This window comes from Ursus americanus, chromosome 9, assembly GCF_024610735.1.
Source record: "Ursus americanus isolate L20-20 chromosome 9, mUrsAme1.1.p, whole genome shotgun sequence".
NCBI lineage: Eukaryota > Metazoa > Chordata > Mammalia > Carnivora > Ursidae > Ursus > Ursus americanus.
Genome location: NC_142135.1, coordinates 63894621 through 63922502, shown reverse-complemented (window position 1 = coordinate 63922502; position 27882 = coordinate 63894621). Strand labels below are relative to the sequence as shown.

Sequence of the window (27882 nt, the reverse complement as noted above, 5' to 3'; positions counted from 1 at the left end):
TAATTTGCAACACTGGTTGCCTCCAGGGAGCCTGAGGGACACAGAGGTAGGAGGAGGACTTTTCAGTGTTTATCCATTGAATTTTGTAGTATGTGTAGTTATTATCTATTCACAAAATAAACCAAATTAAAATTAAAAAGTAAAAGAAGAATCTACTACAAAGAAATTTATGAAGAAAAGCATGATCTCAAATCCCAAGGGACTAAATCAAACAGGATACATTCCTGGTAGCATCATGCTTAAAGTGTCTTCTACCAACAGAGTATCTATCCTAAGGAAGCCTACTGCAGCGTAAACTAAAATAGTTTCAGGGTAAACTATTTATTTTGGAGCAAACAGCCACTGTAATCACTTGGTATTTAAAGGCACCTCTCGCACCTGCTGTTTGATCCCCTCTAAGATATTTAGCTTATTAGATTACAGGCCTCCCCTTAATATTACCATATTAAAGGAAAACCTAGGAGCCTGGAGAGCATATATGTGGAAATAAATGTTTCTCTCAGCCAAGACATATTAATGAAACTGAAGACATCACTGTGTAATAGCTTGTCGTGGTCAGTAACGATCAACCTGCTCATCCAATAACAACTTGGACAAACAGGCTGTGAAAACAAACTGAGACCCGCCATCTCTAACAGCCCTCTTTAAGAGCGTGACTGACTTGACTATTCTTTTTAATGTAGGATGGTTATTTACTAAAACAGCCACTAATTAGGAATGTTAAATCTCATGTGTCGCCTCACATATTAACAACTGAGAAAGACTAGTATCAGCTCTCTGTTAAATAAAATGGTATGTCAAAAACTTGTTAGTGAACATAATCTAGATTATAACTATGACATACTAAATTTATTTTAAGGTAATCCCTTTAGACTTATTTATAGAGGCATTAATTTAGATATAAAAATGATAGGGTCTATGTTAATCATAATAAAAACGTGGCAAAAGACTAGAATTTAATTTTAAATATATTAACAAATTACTTAATGAAGTACAACTTATTCAAGTTATTCTATTCATTACCAATTTAAGTACGTCTGGTCCACAAACACTTAGTTTAAAAGCTATACCAAACCACAAGACATAACTCTTATAAAATAGATCCAAATGAGACAATTTTTTTTAAAGGATGGACTTTAAAATAGATCTGAACCACATCAACGAATATATCCTGAGTGATACTTCATTCATTTATCTCCTCACAGACCAAGTTTAAAATGAATATTATTAAATTCTCTCCCTAAACAATTGAGGTAGAATAACCTAAAGTAATTATCTTGGAAAAATACACTATAAATTATGAATTGTAACAATAAAAATTTGATTTAAATGTTAGAATCACTTACTTTAAACAGAAGTTATATGTGCTTTATACACCAACACTGCAGCATAGACTTAACACATCCTTTTTAAAGATGACCATTTTAAAAGCCATATACTAGTAAAATCCTATTTTTAATAAAATAGTAAAACAAATTTAACATCAGTCCTGTGTCACAGTCAGTCACAAAATACTTTGTGCTATCATCCACATTCCCACCTCACCTCACCAGTGAATGGAAATAACTGAGACGCTTCTACTCGTGACTCTTCTAATTTAGCCATCCTGGGAACTGCTTGTAAAGCAAACTAGTATAGGTCAAACCATGGGCGAGGCTGAGCTAATCAGAAACCGACAGCAGCAGCATAAACAAGTTAAACTGTAAGGTTCCAAAGGACCCACAGTCACGCTAACAGGACTTCTGAGTGCCCCAGTAAGACACTCGCTCACCTTCAGTCAGGATGAATCACTCTTCCACAAAGATCTACTTACAAAGTGAACGACAAAAGGTGTAGAAGTTGTCCCAATATTAGTTAACACGAGACTTTGAAAGACAAACATTTTTAAAAACTGAGCAAAGATATTTTAAGTGTCATTGTTTTTATCTTATTCAAGTTTTCCACTAAAATGATCTATTAGGCAAAAGCATGTTTATTTCCCTTACACGGGAAAAGTAACAATATATTAACTAACACTTGCTGAACTCTTACTTCGTGTCAGAAAATGTTACAGGTGCTTTCATATAAAATCTCAATTAACCCATACAAGACCTTCGTAAGATAGGTTTTTTTTGGCCCCATTTGGTGGATTACTAAACTGATGGTTAAAGGGCTTAACCACAGCAGTACTAAATAAATTATTTGGCAACATCACCAAACAACGGTAACAGATTACAAAAGATGGAAGTGCAGCCAAAGTTTTAAAAGCGGTTTTCTCTGAGGTACTAAAAAGAGTTTTTTCAGAGTATATTCATCCTACATATGCTAGAACGTGCTGATGTTTGTCTACCAAAATATTGCATTGATCCACTGAACAGTATCCTTCCACTCTTCTTGCCTGTGCAAACAATGTATTTTTCAAAAATATTGCAAACTTAAAATATTAACATTCTTTTTGTTTAAAAACTTAATTTTGGGTGGCTCAGTCAGTTAAGCATCCGACTCTTTATTTTGGCTCAGGTTATGACCTCTGGGCTGTGAGATCAAGCCCCGTGTCTGGCCCTGTGTTGGGTGTGCAGCCTGTTTAAGATGCTCTCTCTCCCTCTGCCCCTACCCACCACCGTGTCCCCCCTGTTCCCCGCTCTTGCTCTCTTGTTCTGTCTCTTTAAAAAAGATTTTTTTTTTTTGCGGGTTAGAAAAAAAGTAAAAAGTCTCTGAAAACATTCACAACTCAATGAATTATTAATATTAACTTGACCTTCATTCAATAACCTGGTGAGCTAATCCTTTAAAAACAATGAGTAAATAGCTGTCAGTGCAACAAAATTAATTCTTAATTTATAAAACACAAGGATTTTAAAAATTTGAGCACATTGTTTTTCTTTAAGAGATTTCTTTAATCACATTCACTAAGAAATCAAGACTACTTCAATAAGGGACCATTATGTTTAAAACATTATGTGAAAATTTACATACCAAGGATCAAAATCTTGCTTGAAAAAGAAACTTAACTTAATGGAAGCTTTAGGTTACTTAACAAATACTGATGGCCTTATAAATTTTAAGTTAATATTCTTCAATTTCTTAACACAGGAAGAAAAAAAGCTGCATAATGAAAGAAAGATATAATCATTTTTACACAAGTATAGAAAAAATAATTTCAGGTAGTATCATCTTAAATATTTCCTACATTAGTTTTAGACTTTTGTCCAGATGGCAAATGGCTAGCGTTCTAGCCAGCATTTCTCAAGCCTGATACTCAGAATTCAAGTTCAAAACAACAGATACATAATAATCTTACATTTTTTTCCAACATATTGTAAGTAAGGTATACATTTTCGTAGCAGCAAAACTTCAACAGAGAACATAATAGAGGGTAGTATTAGTTTTTAAAAAGTTCATAACTTCAGAAATGCTCAACAACTACACATTTAACCTTTAAGTATTAGTAAATTCTTTATCTCCAAAAAGAATATTTAAAATATGTACACCAAAAGTATACATTAATAATTATTTAATCTTAAAAGGCGTATTTCTTTAATCATAAAACTTCTTTAAGGGAATGATACTGAGGGAAGCTACTTCGATACCGAGGAATGATACCCTAAAAAAAACCCTTGAAAGGAGAAATAGGGAGGGAAAAGAATAAAAAGTCCACACTTAACTACAATCAAGCTTTTCAGCCGACAGGTAAAACTCATAGCTTTTTTAATCAGAGAAATAAAAACTGAAGCCGAAGAAGAAACTCCTAGCATTTCTATTCCAACCAAATACATAAACTGATGATTAATGCCACAATCCTAAAAATAAAGATGGCCTACCTTAGAGGCGATCCACTTGAGAAGAACCACAGCCAGACACCAGATCAATGTAATTCCCATTGGATCAATCAAAAGCCCACCGCATAATCTCCCTCCTCTCCCTCAGGCAATAAGCGAGGAAGACTTGTTACGAGTTTGATAATAACCAGCTGTCCCGAGGCAGAAGCGAGGGGACACTGACTGCCTTGAACCTCAAGCAGCTGCCTTCAAACAACGATCACCTGACTCTGAGAACGCGCTGCCAGCCAGCCTTCCCCCTCAGTGCGTGCTTCATGCCACAACCCCAGGGCTGGGGTAGAACAGCACAAGTCATGTTGGAAGAGGAAAGGAAACAAACCTGAGCGAGGGCTGACCTAACAGTCTCACAAAATATACCCAAGACAAGTCTCAGGCTAGCCCCAAACACTTCTACGTCTCAATACTCACAGAGTGCTTGGACGGGACTTTCAAAAAATGTTTAGCAATACACAAAATTTCCTCATTTCTTTCACAGAGACCAGCTTCACAGGTATAATGTCCTGGCACTTAAAAATATTAATGCATTTTAGTCTATCTTTTCAACTTTTAACACTGAATTTGTTCAACTTTTTATTTCTTTTAGGACTAGGGTTACTTTCTGAACGTTAGAGTCATTTATAAATACTGTCTGCCCTATTTAACACTGTAATTGACTCATTTTAGATTTACTGGCAAAGGCCAGTCTAACGGTGCATTTTCAGAAAATTAAAAGTATATTATTTCTAAGTCCTAACTGCCATCTAGCTTATATTACAATATTTTTGGTACACGTCGCCTTCTTCTCTTGGCTGCTGACTAACGGCAAAGTGTGCCTGCATTCACCCACCTCCGTGACCTCACAGCAGCCAGTACTGCCGAGAACGCCTTCCATGAAACTTTCATTCAAGTATTCTGCAAATAGTTGTTAAGCTTCTACTATGTCCCAGGCCCTGCGCTAGACGCCAGGGGCACAATCCTCCAGTAGAAAAAGAACTGGCTCCTGCACTTGTGAGGCTTACAGTTTAGTCAGAGTCCACTCTAATCAAAGTCTACAACCATAAATATGAATATAATACTGCAGCTGAAACAAGTACAGCGAGGTGGGGACAAGAACGGCCAACACAGTCTGGATCTGACCTCCTCCTTCAGAGGAGAGGGACTTCTTCCCACGGCTCGTGAAGAGGACGGGAAGAACGATCGGGGCAGACACAACGATGCGTGACGGCCAAGGCGCTAGAAACAAAGCAAGGTAAGGAGACAGGACGACCAGGGAAGGCTGGAAAGCAGGGCGAGTCACAGTGGAGGCCGTGCGAAGGTGTTTTACCTTCATCCTGAAAGCTAATCCCAACCTAAAGAACTTGCGCGGGTTTTGGTCAAAGACAGCTGTGGGGGAGGGGCCGGACGGGCAGTTGGGTGGCCACTGCAGAGGTCCGGGACAGGGGCGACGGGCCTGCGCTGGGTGCTGGAGATGAAGGCGGGGGGCTGGCTGGAGAAATACTCGGGACGTGACGACACTGTCACAGACTGCAGTCCGTGACAAGACAGAGGCATCTGCATGGCAACGGTCCACAAAGGATGGTTCGAAAGTATTTGAAACATCCCAAACAGGTCCAATACTAACGTAATGCTATTTCCATGATCCAATCCTCAGTACAAAGAGTTTATTTAAAAGAAAAGCTAATTCTAGACCTGTCAAAAAGAAGCATAAATTAAATTAGCAGATCTAAATCAAAATTTCCCTAAATTGAAACCGTTCATAACACATGGTCATAAATTTCTCACTCTACCTTATACATTATGTATAGCTCTTCGTGCTACTGAAGCAACAAGCTATAATGCAATCCTTGCACAAACCGAGAAGACTTCTTTGTCAGGAAATGAGGTGTGACAGGAGATTGTCAGGGTCTTTCATTATTCTCTGTGTTCTAGAGGGCTCCAGTAACCAAACTGAAAGGATGCCCAGGAACAGGACCGAGCAGCAGAATGCGTCTTAGCCCGAGTCTCAGGAGCAACGCTGGCGGCCATGGGTGAGGGCCGTTCAGCCTGGGCTGGGGGCTAACTCGGGCTGGAGGCCGCTATCTGCTGCTCTAGCCAGGGCGGCACACTCCGAATTAGCCCATTACCATGATGCTCAGCCCGGGAGTACTTCCCATTTTCACACTTCCTTTCCCATCAGCTGCTTAACGAGTCAAATTTTGAGAAGCAAATACAAGATTGCTCTTTTCGGTACAGTACTTAAATATTTTTACGAAAGTCTTTTTGATTAAAGGTGAGCTCAAGCATCTGCACTTTCATGTAGTCTAAAAAAGAAAGATTGATCAGGAAAAAAAAGGAAAGAATCAGAATTGAGACAAAGAATTAAGAAAGGGGGGCAAAAAGCATGTAAGAAAGGCAGTCCGAAAGTTCTCTCGTTTAAGTGAATTTCTGTGGAGTTCACTTCCACCACCTTAAAACTACTGGGTTTAGAGACAAGAGCCTGGGTTTATTTCCCAGCTTTACTGCCAAGGGCTGAGTGACCCTGGACAAGCTGGGCCTTATTTTCTTCGCCTTCACAGGACTTAGATAACATCTATACAAGAATACCTTGCTCATAGTAGGCTCGCAATAAATTTTAGCCAAATCAGAATTAAATATTTAAGACTTAAGAATGATACTGACCAAATCACTCCAGTTTCAACCCAGCAACAGACTTAACTGAAAACACAATGGTCCATGAAGGGAATCTGCGTTGTGCTTGCCTAGGGCCCTCAGAAACCTTTTCTGAGCCGTAGGAGAGTGAGGGTCTTGGCTTCCATTTTACACACTAGTGAACAGGTTGGCTCCCTTAAGAGGTTTCCCCAGCATCTTCTTAAATTTGTACTCTGTGTCTGACAGTGAAATACAGAGAGAATCAAGACACGATCCTCCCAGATTAGAAAATTCTCTATTTGAACAGAAACAGCTATTGAATTTATGCCTAAAAAACCTCATAGATCATTGCTAACGCTGCATGCACATCACTCAAATCTTACAAAAATCCCAGGCAATGCAATTTTTTTCTTAAAACAGTACATTTATTTAACTTTAATGGCATTGACCTATTAGCTTTAAATTTTTTTATTTTGAGATATGAAATATTTACCACTAATTTATGTGTATCAGTTATAACGACTTCCTTTAATAATAAAAACATTTCAGTAAGATGAAATAAAAGCAAAAGCTGTTATCAAATTAGCATGAATACTCCTTTACATTATGTTTACTTCATAGGAAATTTTCCTAAAAATTCATCTTTCCAGATTGAATCATGTAACTTATAACTCCTTAAAGAAATAGCTGTGTCTTTTACACTAATAACAAATGTATCCTTTTACATTAACTTTTCTCACCTCCCCCTTAGTGAAACACGGCAGAGTAACAAAAAAAATTAGACTATACTAGAAAAATCAGTGCACAAGATACAACTAAGCTTTCAAAAACAGAATTTGATACTTTAAGAAGAAAGTATAAAACTTTTTACCTTTCTAGGGCTCATTAACCTAATATCTGAAAAATGAAAGTATTAGAAGCAGACCTCACTATTTGAAAATTGTGATCAATAGAAGGAAAAGACATGACTTTGATCATTGTGTTTTAGAGAAGTAATTCAAGTGCAAATTTTATTCCTGGGGCTCTCTTCCACCCACAGGACACCTGTCAATCTTGGCAATAGCCTTTAGCTATCCATATAGAGACTCAGCATGTCCTTCCCTTGACCAAATTAGGCTAACCTCATCTGCATTGACATCAGTGTCTATAATTTTGGATTCTCATGGACCAAAATAGCCTATCCCAGAGTTCTTTATACAAATGTTGTGTCTGTGGAAAACTATAACAAAATTTATAATAGAAAAATGTGCACACTATAGTCAAAACCCTCTAATTGTGCTTTTATCATTCTGAATTCCAGCCAATTTTAATAGCAAATAATAAAGCAAAGCAGGTTTTTTTTGTTCATTTCTTTCACTAAAGTCCACATATCAGGGCTTCTTATTCTTCAAATAGTATGAATTTCAAGAGATATGAAACTGACCAAAAAAATAAGCTTCAATAACAAAAAATACCTTAAAACTATGGTAACATGGGAATTTTACCAGTCAATTAACACCTGTGTGGCATACTGATTTAGAGCTCTGAATTAAGTTTTTTGTCATATGGTATCTCAGTAGTTGATGACAGCAGGCATGTGATTTGTGCTTGTATGGAGGAAACAGTAAAAGCACTTTGACACAAACATTCAAGTCTTCTGTTACAGACAACTATCTTATGACATTGAAAGAACTTAGAGACTTGCTTATTGAACCACTGTTCATAATATATTAAAAATTATGGAAGTAGTTAAAATTTTTAGAAGGAAAAAACAGTAGTGTAGATCCGTAGAGTGTGTGCTTAAAAAAGGAGCATTCAGTGTGCTTACACTGCAAGTGTAAGGCTACTATTATATTATTAGACCAGGAGAATGTCACAAAGATGGGACACCTTAACTTCAGCAGAGCTGCACGCTGAGTCTCTGGTGGTAACCTTAAACAAAACAGAACAATGTGAGCCCCACATTATGGTTAGGCAGACTCCTAGCTGACTAAACCAACGTACCCAGAGATTAAGTACTTGATACCAAACAAGTGTAAGAATTCTAGAGGTAACTAATAGAACTTTATATCTGAACTTGTCTTGTTCCACAGCTCATTTACTGGGGTGCAGATCAGACAAATGCATATTAAATCTGCATATAAAATACAAAGGATAAACCAGCATGCCTAATTACAAATAACTTAAAAAAGGTCAGGATGTTTAATCTCTAAGTTCATAAGAGACAGTAATTAAAGGCACTGACAGTCAGATAAGTATCCAGATCAAGGATGTTCCACTAGTCCCAATACGGACATTTGTAAGACTCCGTTCAGTTCTGAATATCACACTGGAAGACGCATACATACACGACATTTGAAAATACAGTAAGAATAATATACATAAGGGCTAACAGTATTATGAACTGAGATGCTTTGTGCAAAGAAATAAAAAAAGGGACAGAACAGGAGTTAAACAGCTATGAGATAAAATAAAATAATCTAAGGGGTTTAGCTTTATTCTGTGAAACTGCAGAAGGTGGAAGTAAGACCAACAGGCAATAAGTTTGTGGAAAATAGAATTTGACTCGTATTACTATCTAAGAACTTTCTACAATTTGAGCCATGTAAATTGAAAAGAGCTGCCTCAAAGAAACCTCTGTCAAGGAGGCTGCGAGACGGGCTAGAACAACTCACCTTCCAGTCTTCTACCAATTCCAAAATTCCACAGTAGTATAACAGAACCAGAGACTGGAGTTCAGGGAGGCTGAGGCAGTTGAAATTTGTAGGGCAGAGTACCAGAGAGGAAAAGTGTGAAGGAAATGGGCTCCAAAAGGCTGAAAGTAGGTCTCCTTGAGTCTCTGGCTAAATATTAAGCTAGTTATGTGTAGTATGAGATTCCATGAGGCCAGGAGAATGACCAGGGGAAGAACTACTACAGGGGAGCTGGGAGACATGAGCCCCAACCAACCACGGTAAAGAGTGCTCACAAAATACCCGGGACATTCCACAGAGACCCCAGAAATGCCATACCTTAGAAGAAGGGCAAAACTAGCCCATCAATGCAGAAAATTCTATTAAACAACACTGTTTTAGACCCACACTAACAAAGCTCATAAACGCCAAAAAGGATTCAATTACCTCTCAGATCAAAACTCAACACTCTTTTAAGAATAACAAATAAAATTACAAATTAAGAGAATAAATGAGAAAAGGTAACCCGATCCAAGGGATATAAACAGTCAATAAAAACAAACCCAGAAATGATAAAGATGATGGAATTAGAAGAAAAGAACTTCTAAAATCTTATTACAATATATCCAAAGATTTAAAGGAAAACATACACACAATGAAAAAAGAAATTAAAACTTTGTTTAAAAAAATGGATTACTTATAGCTGATAAATACAGTTATCTACATTGCAAAATTCAGTTGAGCTTAACAGCAGACTAAACACTGCAGAAAAAGAGATCAGTGGAAATTACCTAAACATCTTCCAAATTTGGTAAGAATTACCAATACAGATGTCAAAGAAGCTCAATGAACTTCTTTGAGAGAAGTGGGCTAGAGAGAGGGATCTGGGAGTAATCGTCTATTAATCAAGACCATATAGTAAAATTACCAAATGAGAGAAGAGAAGATGGTTAAAACCAAATCTTAAAGCTCACAAGCAGGAGTTGACCAGGAAGGCAAAAAGCCAAAATGTACAAATGGTAACATTCAAATAGCACCGCCCTCCCAATCTGATTCCCTCCCACATATATGCAAATAACACTCCTTTCCCTCTTACACCTCAGTAATTTTAAAGCCAGTAAGAAACAGCTTTGAATACAGTACAAAAAGCAAGTGACAAGAAAGCCACTGCTCAACAAATCTCAAACCAAATTCCCTTTTAGGACTTAGAGTTTTTTACAGACCTAGGCTAGCGAAAGATTTTTTTGGTTCAGCTCTCCCTAATCTAGGCTCCGTTAGTTTCTTTAGAAGATGAAAGCAAGACATGGCAGCTAATATTAAAACTTCTTCCATCCAGTTCTGTAACTGACACTGATTTGGAAGAAGTCATTGAGATAAACAGTGGCTAACCAAGACAAAACCTAAGTTCCTACTATATTATTTACTAGGTGGAGTGAATGAATCTCTTGTCAACTAGTCCACCATTTCATTTCCAGTGGTGGACTAGTTCAGAGAACTGATCCTACCACTGAAAACTGAAAATAGTGGAAAATGTGGAAAATATCTACTGAAATGAATCCATAGCCTGTTAAGGATATAAGGAATACTCCGGCAAAAACTATGTAAAAGCAGGAATGCACAAAAGTAAGCAGAGTACTGAAGCTGGCTTTCATTTCAAGGTCAAAGTGGAAGGTAGAGGAGGTGAACCTGAGCTTTGGATTTTTCACAACCACATGGGTATATGGAACAAAAAAGAACAAAGTCCAGGGTCTGACCAAAGTATAGAGCACGTCCTAGTAACTATTATTAATGGAATACACAATGGGTAATAATTACATTCTATGTTCATTAAAAAAAATAGCTTGAATCAAATCATACGTAATTTGACAACCATCAGCTAGAACACAATACAAATTTAAGTAGGCTGGCAAAAAGATTCCTATATTTTGGATTTGCTACAATTTTGATGAACTTGACTGCAAAGTCAGTTAAGATTAATTAATGCTACCTCAAGGAGCTCTAACTAGAACAATGTATAAAAGCAGCTTACTAAGGTTCAGAGAAAAGAGCTACTTTCTCTTAAATTAACACCAATTGTTTACATTTAATAAAATGAAGAGAACACGAAGGCTTCTGTACTTAGCATATATAATTATAATGCTTTGTTTAAAATAGAATAGACAAAGAATTAAAAAGACAAAAATAACTTTTAATTTGCATTGAAGTACATAGTACTTATTCAAAAGAAATGCATTTATGATCAACATTCTACAAAGAAATTTAAAACCTAACTTATATCATCTAACATCAACAATACTCTCACTAAAAAAATCTTTTCTTCATAGAGACATAAAGTAGAATAGAGGTTACCACCAGCTGGGGAAAGAGGGGAGCAAGTTATTGTTTCATGGGTACACAGTCTCTGTGTGGCATTTTGAAAAAGTTCAGGAAATAGATAATGGTGATGGTTGTAGAACACTGTGAATATACTTAATGCCACTGAATTGTGCATCCAAAAATGGCTAAGATGACAAATTCTATGTTAGGTACATTTTAGCACAATAAAAAAAATATATACAAAAAGTATTTCCATCTAATTTTCCTTAAAGTTTGGAATTCTCTTAAGTCTGAAATTCATGCAAATAAGTATCTTCCAAAAATTGGACTAGGAGAGCAGAGGCTTTGGGTTATGTGATCATGGTTTCAAATCTGTGGTCTACCCTTCCTAACCACAGACTCTTAATACAAGTTACATTCTAAAAGCCTCAGTTTCCTCCACCTGGAAAATGGGAAAGTACCTGGACACAAAGTTGTTGTAAAGATTACAGCAGATAGCTATAGTATGCATGAAGATAATCCAGCAACTTGACACCAAGGCGTTCTTATTCAGTTCTCTGACATACCAAGAGTTATTAACTAAATGAAGTTATTAACTAAAATTTACAAACCTTTAAAGATCATCTAACACCCTTTAAGCAGTGCTCGATAATATAATCAGGCATACGAAACTTGATTCAAATTCTTTAAAATGGCTTTTCCTCTCTGTTTATCAATCCAGCTCTTATTATTTTTTAAAGATTTATTTGAAAGAGAGAAAATGAATGGGGGGGGCAGAGGAAGAGAAATTCAAGCAGACTCCCCACTGAACATGGTGCCCTAAGCAGGGCTCAATCCCAGGACTCTGAGATCATGACCTGAGCCAAAATCACAAGCTGGACACTCAACTGATTGAGCCACTCAGGCACCCCTCAACCCAGCTCTTACCATTGCCAGTTTCTCTCAGTTACAATACAAGGCAGTCAGGAATATTAAAAAAACAAAACAAACAACTTATTGTTAAGTAAAAGAAGTCCAACTATAATGCTCTCCTTTTCAATTTTTTGCCAGCAGCCACCCAGTGGGAATAGTCCATTTACAGTCACCTCCATCAACAACGGGCATGCATTTAACAATACTAAACCAGTCAGGAATTTGCCCAAAGTGGTGCATAGTCTAGATCACAATTTTACTCTTTTAGGAAATGAGACATGGTTGGCATAGGTGGTGTTTAATCTTCTTAAGTATCAAATACTTTGCATACCCCCACATGATAAAAGTTAATCTTCTGATACCCTGTATTGCATTTTTTAAAAATCTGCATATTATGATGTTCTGACATCTTAAGAAACCATTCTAGCTGGAAAGAGACTGCCTGTCCTAGAGATAGTCAATTCTTGGAGACAGCAAAGGGCCCAGCCAGGAGCATGCCTTGATGTGCAAACGAACTAATCCAGAGCCAGACCTTCTCCATCAGATCCTTTTCCCCAAGGCCTTAATCACCCAGAGCCAGGTACTAGGGAACCAGGAACCACTCCTACAGCCCAAAGCCCACCGAAGTTTTTTATTTTATTTTATTTTTTTAAAGATTTTTATTTATTTATTTGACAGAGAGAGACATAGCCAGCGAGAGAGGGAACACAAGCAGGGGGAGTGGGAGAGGAAGAAGCAGGCTCCCAGCAGAGGAGCCTGATGTGGGGCTCAATCCCAGGACCCTGGGATCACGCCCTGAGCCGAAGGCAGACGCTTAATGACTGAGCCACCCAGGCACCCCAGCCCACCGAAATTATTTAAATCTGCCAACCATTCACTCTGCCTTGCCTCTCCCTGGGAACCCCCAACAAAGACTGTGGCCCTAATGCTCTCCTCTCATTCCTGTCTTCTGCTTGCTGACCTCCTGGTGCTTTCCCTGTGGCCCTGCATGGTGTGCTCCGTCTCCTGTCTCTGGGACCTCTGAGTATTATAAACTTTGTTTTTCCCTGAGCCTTTCCTGTGTCTCCTCTTGTGGCTTCACCTATCAGCAAAGGATACAAAACACATCCACTGATTGAGAAAATATAAAACGATATTGTGTGTTCAGTAGCTATGTTTAATTTTATTTAATCACAACTTATATTTGAAACACACTAGTACATATATGTTTGGGATTTAAGTTTACTATTCCAAATACATGTGGATTCATGAATCCCTTGCCAAATTCCCAAGAGAATCTGGGATTTGCCATTATCATCTAGGAACCACTGGCCAGAGGATGATAAGGCAAGGTATGTGTATATGCTCAAACCTCCCCCTCATATCCCTACCCGACATACACTCCTGGAAGAGATATGCCCCATTCAGTACACCATCATCTCTCTTTTAAAAAGCTTATAAGACTGGGGGGTGGGTGGGAGTTAGCTGATAAACCTGTCTGATCAAGGTTAAAAAGGGGGCACGCCAAAGCGCATGAAATAATTAACCCTCTCATCAAACTGCATACACAGCACTTTCTAGGTTTTATTACCAAGAAGATAGAGAGAACCACTTAATATTTGTTTATTATGGCACAAATTTAACCTTTTTATCTCATTTTCCCCTTTACATATCTTAATTCCAAGCAATTACTCAAGATTTCCTAAACACAGTCTAGACATTACTGCCGCCATACTTGTACCCAACTCACTTCCTCAATCTAGACTGAATTTCCTATTAGGAAAGTCGCGTCACTATTAGCCCCTCCAACAGATATTTTGTATAAAGACAAAAATAAAATCCAGTCATTTTTGGCTATTACAATGGCTTATTTCAAGATTTATGGGGAAAACTAAAAAAAAAAACTATAATAGATAATTTGATACAGTTGAAAGTTTTAATTCATTCTATGGACAATTAAGAAGAGTTAAATTTAATACAGGCAACTTATAACAAATGAATGAAATATATTTAAATAGTCTTCTGTTTAGAACCTGGAATATAGACTGGTACCATAGGAATTTTGCTAATTTGAGCAAATATTTCAAGTACGGTTGACTTTTAAATGATGACTCTTGTTGACTGAAAAGTTTGTAACACTTCAAGTAGAAAACAATTTCAAAATTAGTCAAGTAAATATTTAATTGGGAGACAGGTATCACCCTATACATAAAAAAATTATTACAATTTACAACTTTTTGAGTCTTTCTTACATTACTGCTTGAATGTAAATTGATACAATCTTTCTGGAAAGTTATCTGGCAATATATATCAAGATTTAAAACTAAACCTAACATTTTAACTAGCCATACCTCTTCTAGGAATTAATCTTAAAGAAATTATCATAAGCATGAAGATTTAGCTACAAAGATTTTCACCACAGCATTGTTTATAATAAATATCTGAAACTTTCTAAATATCTGACAACAAGGGATGGATTAGTTGACTAATTATAAAAATAGAAATATGGAATATTTAAACCATTTAAAGTGACTGCTGTAAAACATACATACTCAAACTGTTTTGAAACTGCCTATAACTCTTGGATACTTTTAACTGTTTACAATTTGTAGTAATAATAATGCACAATTTCAGTATGTAAGTACGTAGAGACAGAAATGGATGCCTAGTTGTCAGGGGCTAGGGAAGGGGAGAGTGATGAGTGCTAATAGGTAGTTTTTAGGTGATGAAAGTGTTCTAAAATTAGATAGTAGGGAAGGTGTGCAATATTGCACAACTTTGTGAATAAAAACCACTGCACATTTTAAGAGTGGATTTTAAAGGTATGTGAATTATTTCTCAAAAAATGTACATACTCAAACTTTTAAAAATCCTAAGTATCATATATATACTATATTAAGTATATACATTATAAATACATACATACCTGTTTACACAAATATTAAAGTAGGCCATCCATTGGCATCTCTGTGCATGCTCTGAATGGACCTTCTTTTTGCATTTAGGCCTGTGCGTGATTCCTCATGTAAAACTGTGCTCTGCTAAAGCAACTGAACTCCTCAAACATATGCAAGGCAAAGCTCACATGCATCTGTTCACATATTTCACTAAAACAAAGCGGTTTTATACTAACAGATGAACATGCAAGAGAATCATTGGGGCTGTAGAATTTTAAATGCTTACTGCAATGGTGGCATACTTTTCTAACTTTTATATTCATGACAAATAAAATGGATAGAATTTTAGATAATTATTACTCCACAATGAAACAAAAATTTCTGACTTTTTCCTCCAAACTTCTGGATCACTAATTTATAAGTATTCTGAAACTATAAGAGAAGCTTTAAGTACTGATATTTTTTAAACAGCTTTCCTTTTTTTTTTTTTAAGATTTCATTTATTTATTTGACAGAAAGAGAGACAGCCAGTGAGAGAGGGAACACAAGCAGGGGGAGTGGGAGAGGAAGAAGCAGGCTCCCAGTGGAGGAGCCCAATGCGGGGCTCGATCCCAGGACCCTGGGATCATGCCCTGAGCCAAAGGCAGATGCTTAATGACTGAGCCACCCAGGCGCCCCTTAAACAGCTTTCCTGAGATATAATGCACAAACCATACAATTCACCCATTTAAATACACAATACAATGGTTTTTAGTAGACTTACAAATAGGTGCAACCATCACCACTGTTAATTTTAGAATATTTCATCATCCCAAAGGAAACCTCATACTCATAAGCAGTTATTCTCCAATCTCCCCTCCCCCCAGTCCCTGGCAAACACCAATCTGCTTTTTGTCCTTATGGTAATACATCTTCTGGATATTTCATATAAATGGAATCATACACTGTCACCTATTGTGTCTGGTTTATTTCACTTAGCAAAAAGTTTTCTAGGTTCATCCAAGTGGTAACAAATATCAGATATTCATTCCTTTTTATGGTTGACTAACATTCCACTGTATGGATGTACCACATTTCGTTTATTCATCATGTGGTGGACACTTAGGTTGTTTCTACTTTTTGGCTATTTGAGAAACACTCCTATAAACACTCAAGTACAAGTTTTTGCGTGGACCTGTTTTCATTTCCCTTAGAAGTGAAATTGCTGTGTCATTTGGTAACTCTATGTTTAGCATTTTGAGGAACTGCCAAACTGTTTTCCAAAGTGGCTGCACCATTTTACGTTCCAAACAGCAGTGCACGAGGGTTCTGATTTCTCCACACCCTTGCCAGCACTTATTATTTTTTATTCTAGCTGTCTCTCATTGTGGTTTTGATTTGCATTTCCCTGATGGAAAAGATGTGGGAAGCATCTTTTCATGTGCTTATCAGTCATTTATATGTCTTTCTTTGGAGAAATGCCTATTCAGATCCTTGGCCCATTTCTTAAATTGAGTTGTCTTTTTTACTATTGAGTCATAGGAGTTCCTTGTATAGTCTAGACGTAAGTCCCTTAGTGGTTATATGTTTGCAACTATTTTCTCCCATTTTGCAGCCTTTTTACCTTTTTGATAGTGTCCTCTAAAGCACGTTTTTAATTTTAATGAAATTTAAGGAAGTCTAACGCATCTATTTTTTCTTTTGTTGCTCATGCTTTTGATGTCATATCTAAAAATCCCTGCCAAATCCAAGGTCATAAAAATTTACCCTATGTCTTCTTCTAAAAGTTTTATTCGTTTTAGTTCTTACACTTAGTTCTCTGATCCATTTTAAGTCATAAGATCAACTTCATCCTTTTCCCTGTGGCTATTCAGTTGTTCTACCACAATTACTGAAAAGGCTATTCTTTCCCCCATTGAATGGTCTTGGTACTCTTGTCAAAAACCAGTTGACCATGGGTTTATTTCTTGACACTCAATTCTATTCCACTGATTCCTAGGTCTCCAAAGTAAGTACTAAAGTTAAGGACTATAAGTGCCAATATCATACTGTCTTGATCACTGTGGCTTTGTAGTAAGTTTTGAAATCAGAAAGTATGAGTCCTCCTACTTTGTTCTTTAAGATTTTTTTTTTTTTTTTTTTGCTACTCTGGGTCCCTTGCAATTCCACATAAATTTTCTTTTTTTTTAAAGATTTTATTTATTTTTGTAAGAGAGAGAGAGAGCGAGCACATGCACAAGTGGGGGGGAGGGTACCAAGGGAGAAACAGACTCCCACTGAGCAGGGAGGCCGATGTGGGGCTCGATCCCAGGACCCTGTGTTCATTACCTGAGCCAAAGGCAGATGCTTAACCGAACCACCCAGGTGCCCCCATATAAATTTTCAACTTAGCTTGTCAACTTCTACAGAGAAGTCAGCTGAGATTCTGAAAGAGACTGTGCTGAATCTGAAGACCAAGTTGAGGAGTATTGCCACCGCAACAACATTCGGTCTTTTAATCTATGAACATGGGGTATGTTTTCATTTATGTGGATCTTCGATTTCTTTAAAAAATCTTTTGTGGTTTTCAGAGAGTAAGTTTTGTACTTCTTTTGTTAAAATTATTCCTAAGCATTTTATTCTTTTTAGTGCTATTGTAAATGGAATTGTTCTAAGTTCACTTTTGGGTTATTCACCTCAAGTGCACAGAAAATAATGGATTTTTTCCCTCCAAAACATACACAACTGAGTTTTGTATATTGACCTTGTAGCCTGCAACACTGCTGAACCCATTTATTAGTTCTAATAATTCTTTAGTAGATTCTTTAGTATTTTCTATATAGATCATGTCATCTGTGAATAGAGTTTTACTTCTTCCTTTCCAATCCGGATGCCTTTCTTTTTCTTGCCTAATTGATCTGGTTAGAACCTCTAGCACAATGTTGAACAGAAGTAGCATGAGTGGGTATTCTTGTCTTGTTCCTGATCTTATGAGGGAAAGCACTAGTCTTTTATCATCAAGTATGATGTTAGCTATGGGTTTTTCATAGATGCCTTTTGATCAGGTTGAGGAAATTCATCTCTACTCCTAGGTTTGAGTGTTTTGTTATGAAAGGATGTTGGATTGTCAAGTGCTTTTTTTGCATCTATTTATATAATCATTTGGCTTTGATTATTCTATTGACATGGGGCATTACAATAATTTACAAGAATTTCTGGATGTTAAGCCAACCTTGCATTCCTGAGATGAATCCCACTTGGCCACGGTATATAATTCTTTTTATATGTTGCTATTTTCAGCTGGTATTTTGTTTAGGATTTTTGTGTCCATATTCGTAATAGATATTGGTCTGTAGTCTCCTTGTGATTTTTTTGTTGGGTTTTGGTATCAGAGTAATACTAGCCTCACAGAATGAGGTGGGAAGAATACTGTAAACATCCGCAACTTTTCTGAATAAATGAAAAACTTGCCACACAATCAAAATAGAAACATAAATATCAAAGCTGATAATACAACTGGAAGTGTCATCCCGAAAGCCCGTGCAGTAGACACTGTTGGTTATACAACCAATATCCACCCTCCTCTCCTTCCTAAAAGGAGCAACATTTTGTTCAGATGTCTAGGCAGTCATATGCTCCAGGGGAGTGTGGTTGCAGCCTCAGACCAGAAGAGTGGACCCTGACTGGTCCAAACCAATCATAATGGTTCCATCTTGCTTGCCAGAGACTAGTTTGAAAATGGCAATGTGATACAATCAGGTGTGATGGAAAGTCTGCTAAAGGAGCCCCATGGAATATTTTTGTTTTGTTTTGTTTTTTTTTTTTTGCACTTAAAATGATACAAAAGGAAAGAGACAGCCCTCTCTTCCCCTGGAAACTGTCAAGCCTGGATACGTGGAACTGTTAAAGCCATTTGCAACCATGATAAAAGCTGGTGTGATGACAACTCCAACACACCGAAGATAGCAAAACAGAAAGAACGAACATGGGTCAGTGATGCTGCTGCTGAGCTGCTAAATTAACCAAATCTGGAACCACTCAACCTTAAGAGTAAGTATCCTGCAGAAATCAGCAAGCACCACAGGTCAGGCCAATTTCTCCTCCAGAGATCCAAAGGCATCTTGTCCTTATAGAAATATATTTCCTGGATAGTTCATATAAATGGAATCATACACTATGTGATCTATAGTGTCTGGCTTATTTCAGTTAGCATTACATTTTCTAGGTTCATCCAAGTTGTAGGTAACAAGCATTTACCAGAACACCACTGGATACAACCTTATTTCAAATTTTTTTGTTCATCAAATCAACATTTTTATTCCCATACTAAAGTTATAAATTAGCAATATAAAAACCTTACCAATAAAACACTGCATTAATTTGGGTTTCTAATAAGACTTTATTTAGAAAAGTCTCTAGTATCTGAAATACTGCTATATTTCATAATATGAAAAATTACTATATAAGTTTAAAAAACTGATTATAAAACATTATGCACAGTAAGAGGCAGAGAAGAAGAATACATTTAGATAGATACTAGAATTGTTGGGCTCAACACCAATATGTTCACACTGGGTGGTAGGATTACAGAGGATTCTGATATTTTTGCCTGCTTTTTCCCTAAATTTTCCTTCATGAATATGTATTAACTTAGTAATAAAGAAAAAAATGTAATTCATTCTTTTAAAAAGAAGAAGTTCAGTATTTTTTATTCATAAGTAAATGAAGACACTATTTTTCCTTCCATTTTTGTCTGGGAAGAGCCTATATAAACCTTGCATGTAGTTTTTAAATTAGGTGATTCTGACATTTATAGTATTAAGTTATATACCTGTTCTCTAACTACCTCAAGAAGACGTTATAGGCTTAAATTGAATTTTAATATGCATTATAAGAAGAGTGCTAAATTCTTCACACATAATCACTTTGAAAATAAAATCTGAGCCAAGGTCTCTCCTATTTTGAAATATGCACGTAATCTGATTTCATTGACTCTATTTCTAAAGATAATGAAGCAAAGGAGCATTGACCATGTGTCACAAGATTTGTTTTCTAGGTCTGGAGATAAACCTTATTAGCCATATGACCTCTGGCAAGCAGCAGTCTCTCTGAATCTAAGCCCTCTTATCTGTTAAATGGGGTGAAGATTCACCCATTTCTCTTCATAGAATGAGGAAACACAGATGAAAGATCAAGCAAAAGATGGTATTATATGTTACCACAGCATTATATACACATCTGAAGTCTTGTAACAATTGACTTCGTACCACTTTGATACAAAAGACACCCTTGGGGGGCGCCCGGGGGGCGCAGTCCTTAAGCGTCTGCCTTTGGTTCAGGGCGTGATCCCGGCGTTCTGGGATCGAGCCCCACATCAGGCTCCTCCGCTAGGAGCCTGCTTCTTCCTCTCCCACTCCCCCTCCTTGTGTTCCCTCTCTCGCTGGCTGTCTCTCTATGTCAAATTAATAAATAAAATCTTAAAAAAAAAAAAAAAAAGACAGCCTTATAACCAGCAAGGTATGATGCCAGTTTCCCTGGTAACAAGTTAACTTCCTCACTGCTTTAAAGATATTTGCGTATTTGTATATAATCTCTTTTTTCTTTGCTGCTTTACTGTTTTTAACTTGCCTCTAAAAATACCGGGATGATGTAAACAAAGTACTGCTACCACAACATGACACTGGATGGGGAAAGAAAGCTATAGATCATTTTCAGAAAGAAATACTGTTGCAAAGGTCCTAACCAAGACACTAGCAAGTAGAAACCACAAAATAATAATATAGTTTAACCAAGTAAGAATTATTCCAGGAATATAAGGGTAAGTTAGTATTAGCCTATTAAGATAATTTACTAAATTAGTAGACTGCAGGTGAAAAATTTTAAGAATTTCAATAGATGTACAAAAATGTATTTGGATAATATAACCATTCCCAAATAAATAGTCCTAATGAAGGAAAAAGACGCAAAATTATCATTATTTGAAATTGTCTGCAGGTGATTATGAAATAAGGTACTAAAAAACTATTAGAAACAATAAGAAAATTCAGTATACAGCTGATTATAAAATTAACTACAAAAATCAGTAGTTCACTTATATCCAATTAGTTAGAAAACATAATGAGAGAAAAGATTCCATTTATAACTGCAACTGAATAAAAGTAAACTTGGGTATAAATAATAATGATAAAGGCTTTATAAAGAAAATTTTAATCTCTACTGAAGGATCTCAAAGAAGACTGGAATAGGAAGATTCGGTATCAGTAGTAATGAGGAGGAGGAGGATGAGGAGGAGGAGGAGGAGGAAGAAGAAGAAGAAGAGAAGGAGGAGGAGGAGGAGGAGGAGGAGGAGGAGGATGAGGAGGAGGAGGAGGAGGAAGAAGAAGAAGAAGAGAAGGAGGAGGAGGAGGAGGAGGAGGGGGAGGAAGGGGAGGATGAGAGCAGTTTCATCAGTCAGGTTCCCAGCAGGAAAATGATGGCACACTCACGGGGCTGGCAATAGCAGGGAGCTGCTACCACTGCTACTACTAGACCCTAGTAAGGTCTCTCAGTATGGGAGAGGAAACGACCCTGGCAGAAAGTGCAGCCTTAGGTAGACAAACACAACTCTATAGGGTAAGAGGCTGGGAAATATACCCTCTTTCCTCCCACGCACCCATCTCCTGTAAGACCTCCCATTGGCCAAATCCAACAAGAAGCCAGAGGGCTAGAGAGCCTGGATGATCCATTCCAAAAAGGTCAGCCTCCTAGGGCACAGAGCAAGATGGAGAAAGTGAAGAATATATTTGAAAAGGCAAAAAGAATATCTAGCACAACAGAAAGTCTCGGCTATTTACTCTATGTCAGGCACTGCTCTAACCACTTTATCTGGATTAATTCTCATAATGTCAATTTGCCCAAACTACAAATTCAAACAATCCCAGTAAGAATACCAACAGGATATTTTATGGGTAGTGAGAGGGTACAGGGGAGTTTTTGGCCATCAATAAGTTCTTCTAGAATAATAAACATGTATGCAAGATTAGGTAGGAAAAAAAAGAGGGGAGAGAACAGTTCTACTAAATATTAAAATAGATTATTAAACTGTAGTAATTAAAAGTTTAATGCTAGCACATGAATAGACTGATCAATGAAACAGAATTAGAGTCTAGAAATAGACCAAACAGATGCAAGAATTTCCTATACGGTAGAGGTGGCACTTTAAATAAATGGGGGGAAAAGATATATTACTTAATAAATGATTTAGGAGAAACTGGATAGTGAGTGGAGGAAAAAACACTAGATCTCTGCCTTATTCCTTACATTACAATAAATTCCATATGGAGCAAAGATCAAAACATAAGGAACAACCTGTGGAAATAGAATTATGAAGAGAATAGTGTAAAAGACTGTAGAAGAATACAAGAAAGAATATTTTTATTATCTTGAAGCACAGGAGATAATATTCTAACTACAATATAGAACCAGAAGCCTTATAAGGGGAAAAAAAAATGAGACATTTCACTAAATTGATAAAACTGCTACATAAAAATTTACTATAAGGTTAAAAGAAATGAGATAAAATATTAGTAATACTGTATTAAGGCTTTATTTCCATAATACTGGAATATTACTCTTGTGATACGATAAGGTAATTGAAAGATACATTTTAAATATAAATGCCATTAAAATTAAAATATGCATAGCGTGACTTACAATTAAAGAGAAGCAAAACAAACCTGAGACATTTTTATTTTAACCTATCACACTGGCAAAGATTACAAAGACTCATAATACCTCAGCACCAGTGAGGAGACAACAGGTATCCTGTGTTATTCAAACTCTCACTATCCAACTGAGGAGCTAAACAGATTAGGATAAATGTTCATATGAACCCCTATTATCCGGACTGTCCCTACTCTGGCTATTCAAATCTCAGAAACTAAACAGATTTGGATAACATCACATCTCTCACTGTACAAACTCTCACACTACAAATTCTCACTGTGCTAATTCAAGAAAAGGTTTGGACAACAAGGAATACACTGTGAAAATGTACACAGAGTTTTGTAGTGAGACTGTAAATTCACGTAACCCTTTTAGAGATATCAAAATTGTAAATGGTCATAGCTTTTGACCCAAGTTCTTCCCCTTCTAGATATGTATTCCATGGACATACTCACATGGGAATGTAAAGATATAGGTACAGGATATTCTCTACAGCACTGTTCATTAAGACACACACCACACACACACACACACACACACACACACACACACACACACACACACTGCTGGCCTAAATATCCTTGACTGGTAGGGACCTGATTAAATTACATAAAGTACATCCACACAATGGAATTCATGAGTTTTGATTTTTTCTAAACACGAATGATTTTGAGAAAAGATCATTTAAGTGAATTATCTAAGCTAAGGACCAAAATGTAATTGTAAATATTGAAAATGATAAAGGATTTTCAAGATTTTGACTTGAAAAATAAAAAATAAGTTTTAAGTTACCTTACATTTGGCAAGATTTAAGTCATAATTTCAACTATGCACAAATTTCTTAGAATAAAAAAGAATGAAGTGTTGACTTTACTTTTAGTGTAATCTTTTCAACAAAATTGTATGATAACACAATATTCCACATCTTTCATATTTTTCTCTTTGGAGATGATCGCAAAGATACTGTTTTCAGAAATATTGCATGGCTTCATCCATTTTTCCTAGGAGCCTTCTCTTTAATCATCTACATCAAAAGTCAATGTAATCACATCAGGCTCCCTTAAAAGCATCTAATATGTTATCCTTAAGAATTTTCTGTTTCAATTGTCTATCAGTAGCTCTGAGTTTTTTAACATCACATCCATGAACTTCATAAAAACCTGCACACTTTCCAAGACATCTAATTTCAGTTTGCAAGTGATTTTATTATTTTTGACCAATAAAAATGTTAACAAAGGATCAGGAGCAACAAAGGAGCAACAATTGAATGAAACTAATTATAAAAGTGGCACTTTCATTACTAAAATTTTTTCTTGTAATAGCCAATCTAGTAAAATATATATTAATCAGTCATTAAAAAAGAATGACATAATATACTAATATAAAAATAGCCAAGATTTATGTATTTACAGAACGATATGTATATTATGATTCTATTTGCTTTAAAAAGATTTTCACATGGGGGCGCCTGGGTGGCTCAGTCATTAAGCGTCTGCCTTCAGCTCAGGTCATGATCCCAGGGTCCTGGGATCGAGCCCCACATCAGGCTCCCTGCTCAGTGGGAAGCCTGCTTCTTCCTCTCCCACTCCCCCTGCTTGTGTTCCCTCTCTCACTGTGTCTCTCTCTGTCAAATAAATAAAAATTTAAAAAAAATTTTCATATGTATATATGTAACACATATACATATAATTCATATCGAGATACCTATATGTGAACATATTTTCAGAAAAAGCATTCAAGAAACTATTAACACTACTTATCTCTTGGGAATTGGTAAGGTGAGTTTTACTCTAAGTACATTCTACACCCTTCTAAATTATTTAGCTTTACCACAAGGAGGTATAACTTGTACAATGATGATGATGATGATGCTATAAATAAGTAGGTTTTAAATTAAGCAGATAGTAAAAATAATCTGTGATTCTAGCTTCCAGTAGTTTAAATTAAGCCCTAGCTTACAGAAGGCATTAAATTTAGAAATCTCAAATACTAATAAAAGCCATTTCAAGACATTCTTATGTAACACTCAATTACCCTAACAGGTTTTTTTTCCAGATTATTTCAGACAGAAAACTTTTGTTTATTCCCTTATCCTTTAGAGATAAATAGGAAGGATGAGTTTTGATGTAACAAAGTACATTGCTTAATATAACAAAGAATCAAAAAAATTCACCGGTATGTTTCAGATTCCACATTGCAACTAACCTTTACAAAACTACCATTTCTTGAGTTCTGGCATCATATCAAAGAAAAATATCCATAATGATAATTAAAGACTACTATTATACACCTCCCTTTTCCAACTACATCTGAGTGGGGCCTGATTTTCTTTATATACTTCTGCCAAATCAACATACTTCAATAAGTTCAATGTAGAAGCCTATACGAGAACCCAGCAGTTTGCTATTAAACCAGACACTAATGAGATTTGAAAAGTATAAAATCAATATTGTCCTATCTTCTTTGCTTGTGAAATAGTCACTTTCTTCATTAAAAAACACGTTATTTATGTTAACATGTAACTGGTATTGTTATTTGCAAATAAAGAGCATTTGAATTTTTTCTCCGTTTTATTTCCTAATACAAAAAAATGTCAATACATAAAGCCCATTTAAGCAAAAACCCCCTGGATTCTTCACTAACTTTTTAGGATGGAAAGGAGTTCTGAAATGAAAAATTCTGAGATTCTACAGACCAAAAGGCAAACAGCTGTAAACAATTTGTTTACAACAGGGATGAATGAACTATAACATGCAGGGGTGGGGGTAATGAAATGTTACAGATACTAAATTTGTTTTTAGATGGAATTCAAGTATTTTTGTTAAAGTTAATGAGGAAAAAAAAGTATTTCAAGTTTTTATATTAACCTACATATTTACATTTCCAGGGTCTTCCTTTCTTCCTGTGGATCAGAGGTACCATCTGGTAACACTTCCCTCTTTTAGTATTTCTTGTAAGGCAGGTCTGCTTGCTACAAATTGTCTCAGTCTTTGCATATCAATGTATTTATTTCACCTTTATTTTTGAAGGACAGTTTTGTTAAATATAGAATTATTGGGTTTTTTTTCTTTCAGCACTTTGGATATGTCATCCTATTCTCGCATCCAGTGTTTCTGATGAGACGGCAATAATTAATAATCACACTGACGCTCCCCTGTATGTAGCAAGTTATTTTTCTCTTGATTTTCAAGATTTTGTCTTTGTCTTCTAACAGATTGACTATGCTGTTTCTAGGAACAGGTCCTTTGTATTTATTCAACTGAAGTTCAATGAGCTTCTGGATGTATAGTTTTTCGTCATATTTGGGAAATTTTCCAAAAGGCTGTTTTCTGCACCTTTCTCTCTCTCCATTGGGGCTCCCAGTACAGATATGCTGTATGCTTGGTATTTTCCCCAGATCTCTGAGGCTCTCTGTTCCTTTTTCTTCATCGGTCTCTCAGATTGAATCATATCTATTGGTCTGTCTTTAAATTTACTGGTTCTTTTTACTGGCAGCTCAAAACTACTGTTGAACCCCTCTAGTGAACTTTTCATTTCAGGCATTGTATTCTTCGAGTCTAGAATTTCCATTTGATTTTTTTTTAAACTTTTTACTTTGGAATAATTTAGATTTACAGAAAAGTTGCAAAGATAGTACAGAGAGTTCCTGTATACACTTCATCCAGCCTTCCCTAATGTTAATATCTTACATAAGCATCGTAAAATTTGTCAAAAGTAAGAAATTAACATTGGTTCAAAACTACAGTCTTTATTCAGATATCATTGGTTTTTCCACTAATTTTTCCTTTTTCTGTTCCAGGATCCAATGCAGGATACCACATTTCATTCAGTCATCATGTCTCCTTGGTCTCCTCTGATTTGTAATTATAAGTTCTCCATTTTTCCTTGTTTTTCATGACCTCAACAGATTTTAAGAGTCCTGGTCAAGTGTTCTTATAGAATAATGATTCCGAGTTTCACTTTGCCTGTTTTTTCTCATCATCAGACTCAGACTGTAAGTCTTGGGGAAGACTACTAGAGAGGTGAAGTACTCTCTCATGACATCATATCAAGGATAGGGTTTTTTTTTTTTTTGGTTGTTAATTGTTTTTATTATTTCTCTACCCTCATCTAGAAACTCCATTTGTTGACTTATGTTATAATTTCCTTTATTTAAACACGGTTCCCTTTAGTTCTTATAATAAATTTATAATAGTTGAAGTCTTTATTAAATCCCAACATTTGGGGACATTCAGAGAAGATTCTTTTATACTGCTTTTTTTCCCCATGCATGAGTCACACTTCACTGCTTCCTTACATGGCTTATAATTTTGTTGTTGTTAAACCTAAGGATTTTATATAATATAATGTAGCAACTCAGGATTCTGATTCTTTTCCCACTTATAGGTGCTGTTGCTATCTTGTTTACCTCTTTCATTTTGTTTAGTATCATGACTGGGCTAATAAATATGTAAAATCTTTCTCCCTGAGGTATGCAGTCACTGGTATTTCTGCTCAGTTTTAAATATGCTGCTTTTATTTGAAAGCCTGGTTTCCTAGGGGTTATCCTTTTGCATCACTTAGGGGTCAATTTCTGATTAGACAGAGTTTATCTCAAACACCTCGAGCCACTAAGGCTCCCACCCCGCCAATGGATATGTGTGTGGGAAAGGGGAGCTCATTTGAAGTTCAGTCTTTTTTCAAGTTTGCCCTGGGTTTATCTTTCCATAGGGCCCTCTCAAGTCTCCAAGTTGCATGAATGCAACTTCAGAGTCAGTCAAAAGTATGTGAATACCTTGGGCCTTCCCAGGTCTTTCCTGTGCTTATGTGTAGCCTCAACCAAGGACATCTGCCTCAGATAGTCCTGCCATCCTGCTATTCAAGCTGAGCCACTGGCCCTCCCTTGTACTTCTGAAAATGATGCCACTGGGCACCACCCACCACGCTGAAGATCTGAGCCCCCTTCAAGCTGAGGTCTTTCTGCCCTGCTTCTTGCTGACAGAACCTCCATGCCAATCAAGCTGGCTCAGAGCGGGGTGGAAAGTGAGTAGTTCCAAGCTA

General features: G+C 36.5%; 1 protein-coding gene and 1 long non-coding RNA gene across 9 annotated transcripts in view; one reads left to right on the top strand and one right to left on the bottom strand.

The window, feature by feature from the left end:
* PDE7A (phosphodiesterase 7A) overlaps nt 1-27882 on the bottom strand; it is a 263405-nt gene that overhangs the window by 60572 nt on the left and 174951 nt on the right. The window contains exon 1 of one of the 8 annotated variants that reach the window (XM_045789013.2): nt 3801-4206. The exons of 5 other annotated variants lie outside the window; for them this stretch is intronic. In XM_045789013.2, coding sequence (XP_045644969.1) covers nt 3801-3860 — 60 coding nt within the window. In that variant the 5' untranslated portion in view covers nt 3861-4206. Of the gene's footprint in view, nt 1-1346; nt 3118-3800; nt 4207-27882 lie in introns of those variants that run through there. 2 more of the 8 variants (XM_087864860.1, XM_045789014.2) reach the window with 2 other exon arrangements.
* On the top strand, nt 4908-27111 carry LOC148109488 (uncharacterized). The gene is made up of 3 exons (XR_015725838.1): nt 4908-5046; nt 25917-25998; nt 26642-27111. It is a non-coding gene; the product is annotated as an uncharacterized LOC148109488 (long non-coding RNA).